This window comes from Phalaenopsis equestris, unplaced genomic scaffold, assembly GCF_001263595.1.
Source record: "Phalaenopsis equestris unplaced genomic scaffold, ASM126359v1 Scaffold000229, whole genome shotgun sequence".
Classification (NCBI taxonomy): domain Eukaryota; kingdom Viridiplantae; phylum Streptophyta; class Magnoliopsida; order Asparagales; family Orchidaceae; genus Phalaenopsis; species Phalaenopsis equestris.
Genome location: NW_018164671.1, coordinates 743,070 through 752,593, shown reverse-complemented (window position 1 = coordinate 752,593; position 9,524 = coordinate 743,070). Strand labels below are relative to the sequence as shown.

Here is a 9,524-nt window from a genome sequence, read left to right as displayed (position 1 = left end):
CATATTCTGTAAGTATGATCAGTCAATTCATGCATGATCCTAGAGAACCTCATCTTCAGGCTGCCTACAGGGTATTGCATTACTTGAAAGGCACTCCGGGGAAAGGAATCTTGTTCAAAAGGAATGACACTCTTACTCTGGAAGCCTACACTGACGCTGACTATGCTGGCTCCATAGTGGATAGAAGATCAACTACAGGATATTGTACTTTTCTTGGAGGTAAGCTAGTGACATGGAGGAGCAAGAAGCAGAATGTACTGGCAAGATCATCTGCAGAATCAAAGTTCAGGGCTATTGCTCAAGGATTATGTGAATTACTATGGTTGAGAATCATCTTGGATGATTTAAGAATCCCATGGGAGGGTCCTATGAAGCTCTACTGTGACAACAAGTCTGCCATTAATATAGCTCATAATCCAATACAACATGATAGGACAAAACATATTGAGATTGATAGACATTTCATCAAAGAAAAACTGGAGGAAGGGTTAGTGTGTATGTCCTATGTTCCATCAGAAAGACAATTAGCCGATGTTCTAACAAAGGGGCTGAACAATTCAAGTTTCCATGATCTTGTATCCAAGCTGGGAATGGAAGACATCTATTCCTCAGCTTGAGGGGGAGTGTCGAGATGTGACTGAGATGGAAACAAAGTTGTGAGAATTAATTCTAATTTCCTTAATTAAGGAAATTAAAATTAATTGGTAAATCCCTTAAATTAAGGAAATTAGAATAAATTTGTAATCCCTTAAATTAAGGGAAATAGTTAAATATTTTCCTAGTTTTTTTCATTTTAATCTCCTATATAATACCTTGCATGATCAATTCAAGAGATGGAGTGAAATACAAATAATTTCTTTGATTTCCCACATCTTATTTGTAAGACCGAGTAAAAAAGCATAATTATTCGTGGTGATTTAGATGGACTTAAAGGTAATAGTTAGATGGTGTATCAGAGTATTCATAGAAAAGACAGATGTAATGGAAAAAAATATATTTATCTTATAATAGCATATGAACTAGCAAAAGCAACCACAAAATACTTGAGAAGAATAAAAATCTACTTGATTACAATCAAAAGTGGAGATATTAGATTACAAATAAAATTTTTTACTTTTAAAAAAAAAAAAATCTTTGCATTAAAATTTATAGAATAATTTCAACAAAACAAATTTAGCCCTGCACGTTGTTTTCTCCATTTTTCTCTTAAAATAACATTTCAGCCCAACCAATACATAAGCCATTTATCAAATCAAGCAATTCATACCATATCTTAAATAATGCTTCACGAAGTCGTCTTCATTCACAGAGAGTGCTGCAGTATCCCTCACTTCAGAACTACTGCTAACTATGTCAACATGACCAAAAAATCCCTCCAAAACCTAAGCCAGCATTGCTTCCACAATGACCACGCCTCCAATAACGCACTCTAACATCACAGTGATGCCGTTTCTTACACCATCACTGGTTGCTGCCCTAATGATTCAACCATCAACGCCAACATCATTATTTGTTGTTAAAACTATATATCTCCATCGGCAAATTCAAGTGAGATTGCTAGATTTGAGTAAACAAGAAAATACAAAACACAACATGTTGCTTTCCTTTCTGCAAGGGCACATTGCCCTACAGTCTTTCCTCAAATGCTAACGGATCACTTTATCACATGACTTAATAATCAAAGTCCTAGCAGTAAATGATGAAATAACTAACTCCAAGAAGGAAACAAAAATGGACTAAAATGTTGATGCTTTGATGGCAAGGACACAACAAAATCAAGTAATGAAATTGCATAAATTAGATACATTTATGTTATCAAGGAAAGAAATGAAATCATAACATAATTTAATCAGAGAATATGAAACACCTTCATAACTTCAAAAGAGAGAGATTTTAGAAAACCTGAGCATAACTTTTAAGACTTCTTAGCAAAGTTGACGCTGTATATTTTGGCAGCAATAAAATCTGTAGAATAAAATTAGTTAATTGAATACAAAACTACTTCACTTTTAGAGAAAAGTTAAATCTAAGCAATTATCAACGATAATCAATTAAGATTTCAAAGCACATTTGTCAAATTTCAAAGGTGAAAAAATTTGGCAATCAACAAGTTCGTCTTCTGCAGGTTAAAAAATGGAGAGTATGTGGAGCACATAAAAGTTTTATCTTCCCATTTTAAGAAAGAAAGGAAAGGTTGGTTAGAGTTACATTGGACTACCATATTAAAAAGGCAACAAAGAGGAAGAAAACATCTTTATTCTATCATGTTCTAGTTAATCTATGAAGCAGACGCATAGACAGAACATCATAGAATAATTTAAATAGTAGGGCACAGCATGTTATGGATACAATATTATCCTTTATAAAGTTATTAATATTCAAAATATAATTAAAATATATGATAAGAGTATTTTCTATTAAAGCGTCAAACAATTAAATATAATATAAAATACTTCATATAAGAAGCTTCACAAATGATTTGTAAATCATTATAAATCATTTAAGAAAAAAAAAGAAGCTTAACAATAACAAATTGCAATTATATTTCAAAATCTTGTCAAGTGCATTAATTATCATTAGTCAATAACACGCCAACTTTAGCATTTTGTAACCATTATCACATATTTGCCAATAACATTCTACAGAATGTCAAAATTTCTAGAAGAAGTAGCATTAATCAAACAAAATATAACTATATGAGCATAGTGATGGCACATGATTAACTGAAGTTAACGCACTAAAAACTAGATCATCATCAGCACTAGATCTTATGCTCTCTTCATGAGCACAACTTCATCAAGAAAACAAATATAGTTTTCAAAGTTAGTTTATCAAGAGAGAGTAGCAACTTCAAGGATTTCAATGACATCTATCGTAATTAACGTATCCACACAATATCACAGAACAAAATCTGTCCATGAATATACTTTGGGCTCCTAGGTAAATGGTGGAGATTATGGTGCAGATATACCAGTTCTTCACCCTGTTGAAGAGTGATATCGCTCTAAAATAAATCAATACAAAAATATGTACTCAATTTTCTTTTGTAACAACATGAAGTATATGGTTAAAAAAAGTTTAGAAGCCAAACTTTATAGTCATGGTCCCGTAAGTAAATATACACCAAAGTTCTCCCACACCTTTTAATCGACGAGCTATACATTTATAATTAACAAAAATACCATAGTAAAAAAAATTAAATCCAAATTTATCTTTGCTCTTACTTTTCAATGTTTAGGAAAAATAATTTCAAACATTGTTACTCAAAATTAATATCCATGTTATTATGTTAAAAAAATATGTTTTGGAGCTTCACTTAGCCAGGTATGATTATATTATCTAATGAAAAATGCATCCAATAATAATGAAGTGGGCTAAAGCTAGGATTAATTACAAGTTACCTAGGATTAAAAAGTGAGTCAAACAAGGATAAAGATGGTTGCTTTTATTCCATATTTATATAAAAATGTCATATAACCCCTCATCTCTTTCACCATTTAAATAAACTAGTGCATGTCAAGATTTTTTTCTTAATGTATTTCTATCTTCTGAGACTTATAATCTCTTGAGATTTTTTTTTTTAAAGTGTATATGTACCTTATGAAGCTTATAAGATACTGAGGTTTATAAACTTATGAGATTTTCTTTAGTGTAATTATACCTTTTGAGACTTGGAACATTTTAAGATTTTAGAATGTACATGTACATTCTAAGGCTTATAATCTTCTAAGATCTTTTTAGTAGATAACCTTATGGACGTAACTTTCAAGGATATGAGTAAAGACTTTATCTATTATTTATCAAGGTTACCTTATGGACGTAACTTTCAAGGATATGAGTAGAGACTTTATCTATTACTTGCCCTCAAAGGGTCTTTATAGTCAGGATTATGCTTATTACTAACTTCCAGTTGAGACTACCCCATGAGCGTGTTCTCTACGAATATAAGTGGAGCATTATTTGTCACTTACCCTCAAGAGGTCTTTTTAGTGAGAATAATATCCAATACTAACTTCCTATAAACTGCCTTATGAATGTGAATATTAAAAAATAATATTGCTCGTTTTTGACATGCACTAGTTTAATAAGGAGTAACGTGTGTCAACGAAATGTATCACTGATGTCGACACTGATGGTCAACATCAGCTTCATGGATGATGCTGGATGAAAATGTTAGCAGACAATGACGTTAATGTTGACATGCAATAAGATTAATGAACATTAATAAATGAATGTATTTAAGAGATGATGGGCAAACATAAACAGATTGAAGATAGAAATCCAGCCATTTTAACAGTCTAAGAGTATAGGTTAGATGGTAGTGTTGGTGATAGCCAGGAAACACCAATTCAATAACAGTTTGAAGATAGTGATAGCCTGTAGGTATTGGGAACCGACATCAATAGTAAGCACTAATAATCTGATGATATTAGTAGTAAGGAAATAGTAGCCTGAACTCGATGGAATATTGAAGCATAAAAATTCTTGAAGTCTTCAGAGTTTCTTTGAATCTCATTTTTAAGCCTCAAGTCTCCATATGAGAGAGCGGAACCAAATGTGTTTCATTATTGGATGAAAGCATATAAATAGCGATGATCCAATGGTGTGAATCAAGCAACAGCCAAGTTATTTGTACGACATTAATCTTTATAAAAAATATCATAAGAAATTCCTTAATGATATTTGAACCTATCTGAGGTCATTTGTACATCATTAATATGTATATAAGATACCATGAAAAATCCACAAAAGAGATTTTGACAAATCTAAGGTTTTTCGTCGGAGTATGACTCGACGACATTAAAATTTTTAGAATGAAAAGTAAGAAATTCCTTAAGAATGTTTGACGTATCCGAGATAATATGAATATGAGATACCATGAGAAATCCATCAAGTATGTTTGACGTATCCGAGATAATATGTATATGAGATACCATGAGAAATCTAGGAAGTATGTTTAACCTATCTGAATTTATTTTTTATAATATTACTTGACGACGTTAAGCTGTTTAAAAAATGTTGTAAGAAAGAAATCAAGGATGTTAGAAATTCTGAGATTGTCTGAGTATTACTCAATTACATTAACCTATGTGAAAGAGATCATAAGATCTATAGAGAATTTTTGACTAGTCTTATATTGTTGGTGGAGCTCGATGACATCAATTTGAGTGCGTAGAGATCAATTGTAATCCACCGAAAATTTTTTATCTATCCAAGATTTTTTGTCGGAGTGTGGCTCGACAATACTAATCTGTGTGAACGAGACCTAACATAATCCACCAAAAAATTGACTTATCATAGTTTTTTAGTCAAAGTGTGGCTTGACAACATTAAGTTGTTTGAACAAGGTCGATTGTAATCCATTAAGAATTTTTGTTTTGTCCTTGGTTGTTGGTCGGAGCATAGCTCGACAAATTTAACATATGTGAAAGAGTTTGAATCGAGTTTCCTAGATCTTAAACCCACAATTTTGTGCTAAAAATATAGTGTTTCTCGAGTATGAGATGTAGGTCAAGATGAACTGTACTTTTTCTTGAAAAATTGATTGCAGTCATACTCATGAATGAAATTTAGTAATTTTCTTATTATTCCTTTAGAGTTTGTTGCCCTTAGTGAGGTGCTATCCACATGAGCTTGATTATTTTCTATAAATCAGCCCCTACCGAATTAGCCTTTCAATTTATTTCTTAAGTTAATGACATGACTAGATGATAATGATCATGACTTTGATGGAAGTGACAACATGAGCTGATTTTGAGGCTGATGAGGAAGATGGGTGTGTGAATTGGCAGTATCAAGGTTGTTATCTTTCTAGTCAAGTTGACATAGGGGTGCGAACAATCTGATTTTAAGCCGATCTAGGACCAGCTCGAAATTGAATCAAAATTTTTTTAACCGGATCGAAATTGAATTGTGGGTCGATCCTACTAAAGTTCGATCTAATTCAGTGTAAATTGATCCGATTTTTGAGCCAGCTCGAATTGTAAACAAGTCGTCTGGAATGCCCGTGAACCAGATTGGCCCGACTCGAACTCTCCTTGGCCCACCAGGTCAGCATACCAGTAAAAATTGCAATTTTTTTTTGTAAAAAGAGGGCATTCGAACCCCTGCCACTCCGTTCAAGCAAAAGATCCTTATCAACTAATTTGGCAATGTGTTATGCATGTAAAACTAAAAGTTTAGGAGTTAAATATGTAAATACATAAGAATTTATTTTGATCCAGATCCAATCTCGATCCAAGCTGAGGACAGATCGAACCTTTAATTTGGCTCGTAGCTCGGCTCGAATGGCATGATCCGAGCTAAAATTCGATCCAATTTTCAAGTAATTTATGATCTTCAAACCAATTTCACAGCCCTAGGTTGAGGACAGAGTCATGGACGAGTATTTTCGAGTTGGGCATTTCTAGTCAGTGATTGATATTATGGTAAGCAAGCACCATCGGTTGGCACTAATGTCGATTTTCAAGCCTCGTATAAGAGTTGAAGAATCTTACTTTGAGATTCCTCCATTATACATACATGATCCTCCAAAGGTAAAAAAGAGGTGTCTTCGCTAGTAATGTCTATTTTGTAAAACAAAAGTAGAGACCCGACATGTTGGCTTCCAGATCGTTCCCTAGAATCATGAGTGTCGGAGTGAGAGGCTTCGTTACTGCTAGTGTACACTTATGAGCCATTGAAGAAGTTGAATTCCCACAGAAAACGTCAAACAGTTACACGCTAAAAAATCTGCGACGGTAGAGTGATAATTTAACTTCTTATTATTGCACAAAGTTTCAACACACACAGATAAAGGAAGAGTAATGAGAGTAGAAGTCAATTTTTTTTTATGTAAAAAATCCAAAAAAGAGAAAAAAACTATAAGGACCGAGGCTCTCTCTTTACCTGCATTAAGGAAAATGGAATTATAAGATTATATTAAAAGCATAACTACTTTGAAATAATCCAATGAATATAATTTTATAAAGATAGTTGATACTATCACTATTGCAGCATAACTACAATAGTCGTGGTGGGGGCAATGCCAACTATAGTTGGCTATAGAAGTCATATTTAATTGTTATAACAGCCACAACAGAGCTACCAAAGTCATAGTTGAAGATTATTAAAATTATAGTTGGATAAAAAATCATTATTGTATGAGGCTATAATAGTCGAAGTAGGGCTATCAAAGTCATAATTGACGGTAGTCAACAATGGCTGGTGGTTGATGGTGACCTTTGGTGATTGGCACCAAACTTTAGTGATTGGCTATCAAAGCTCAAGCTCAAGCGAAGGGTGGCTTGAGCTCAACTCCCTACTTTTGATCATGAGTATGAGTTCTTTCAAACTATGTATTTTTATGCAAATATTTTTGTGCCACAATATCAGGTATACTTATTCATATTCACCAATGACCCATCAATTATTTGTTGAGGTTGGTTGGAGGCTCGAATGCGTTCAAGCCCTCCTGAGTTATATGTGTGTGTGTGTGTGCGCGTGCGCGTGCGCGCCACTAATCTCATTGAAATCTAATAATTTCTCAGAAGATTTGGCAGTTTCGCTAGCCATCAACGAAGGGCTTAATACCAATATAATATTTTATAATATTGAGTATATTCCACCCATCACAAGCAAGTCATAGGAATATTATTAACGGTACGCCTGAGGTGTCACCAATAAATTTTTATCACCATGCACAAATATCAATTTATTTTGAGCTAGAAACATTCTAAATTCAAATTAAAGATCATTCGAGCCTTAATTTCAACAAGTTTATAATCAAGTAGAGCATCTCGACAAGATAAATTTAATGAGGCCAAAAGGGATCCAATCCGAGTCCAAACAAGCCCATGTCAAACATTTGAAGTGTTGTAGAATGTTTCAATGCATCAGTTGGAAGATTAAATAATCTCAAAATTTAGCATACTTATAGTTCAATTGAGTGTCTCGACAAAGTTTAGCGTGCTTATAGTCAAATCAACCGTCTTGACAAGAGGAATTTGACTAGCTTAAGATCATTCATTTTTTATGTCATTAAGACGCATGTTCAAATTACCAGTGACTAAAGAAATCAATGTAGATCATTCGATGAAATGTTTTGAGAGATAAAGCAAATTTACCCGTGTCTATCTAAAAAATTATAAATATATCCTCATTCTTCACTTGAAAGTGAGATAAAAGGCAAGAGAGTGAGTTGACTAAAGCTTAACTTTTGAAGTCTCGACACTTATTGCCAGTCACTAAAGTTCGGTGCCAATCACCAAAGGTCACCATCAACCACCAGCCATTGTTCACTACCATCAATTATGGCTTTGATAGCCCTACTACAACTATTATAGCCTCATATAATAATGATTTTTTATCCAATTATAATTTTAGTAATCTTCAACTATGATAATCTTCAACTATGCCTTTGGTAGCTCTGTTGTGGCTGTTATAACAATTAAATATGACTTTTATAGCCAACTATAATTGACATTGCCCCCACCATGACTATTGTAGTTATGTTGCAATAGTGATAGTCCCAACTATCTTTATAAAATTATATCTATTGGATTATTTCAAAGTAGTTATGATTTTAATATAACTTATAATTCCATTTTTCTTAATGCAGGTAAAGAGAGAACCTCGGTCCTTATAGTTTTTTCTCTTTTTTGGATTTTTTATATAAAAAAATTGACTTCTACTCTCATTACTCTTCTTTTATCTGTGTGCTGAAACTTTGTGCAATAATAAGAAGTTAAATTATCGTTCTACCGTCACGGATTTTTTAGCGTGTAACAGTTTGACGCTATCTGTATACCAAATATTGTGGCACAAAAATATTTGCATAAAAATACATAGTTTGAAAGAACTCATACTCATGATCAAAAGTAGGGAGTTGAGCTCAAGCCACCCTTCGCTTGAGCTTGAGCTTTGATTAATTAATTGAGTTTGAGATTAAGGTGGATTATAAGAGTTTGAGTTGGCTTGTTCAGCATGAAAAGGAAAAAAAATATTACTTTAAGCTAGTGTTATAATAAAACAATAAATAAAATGAGTATTTAAGAAAGAACTTGATATAAAATGTAAATATCATTTTTTTAATTATTTTTAATAATTTAACGAAAAATTATTTGAATTTTAATATATTTTAAGTATATTTTTTATTAATTATTTATTAAACGAGCCAGCTCATGAGTTAACGAGTCAAGTCAAGGCTGGCATGAGCTTGGCTTGTTAGCTCATTAAACTCAATTAATGAGCCACTTATCAAGTCGAGCCCAAGTTGGTTCACTAACATCCCTAATCATAAGCATAATTAAAATTAGGACTATTTTAGCTATGAAAATTTTTTATTATTACAAAATCACTGTAGTTGAGGGCACCGATTTATCTATTTTTATTATTCATATTGCATGTCTCAGTATTTTGTCGTTTATACTTCAATAAACAGTTTTTATTTATTAAATTTGATTCGTCACTCGCTTATTAATATCTCTTATAGCAGGTGCTACTAGGTCATTCGGTGAATCGTCACCACAAAAGTAGCTTATTCC

The 9,524-nt window shown here is 32.7% G+C and overlaps 1 protein-coding gene across 1 annotated transcript in view; it reads right to left on the bottom strand.

Moving 5' to 3' along the window:
- Window positions 1-9,524, bottom strand: part of LOC110023733 (COP9 signalosome complex subunit 3) — a 39,066-nt gene that overhangs the window by 22,125 nt on the left and 7,417 nt on the right. The window contains exon 6 of the mRNA XM_020723291.1: window positions 1,903-1,965. Within this exon, the coding sequence (XP_020578950.1) occupies window positions 1,903-1,965 (63 nt within the window). The remainder of the gene's footprint in view (window positions 1-1,902; window positions 1,966-9,524) is intronic.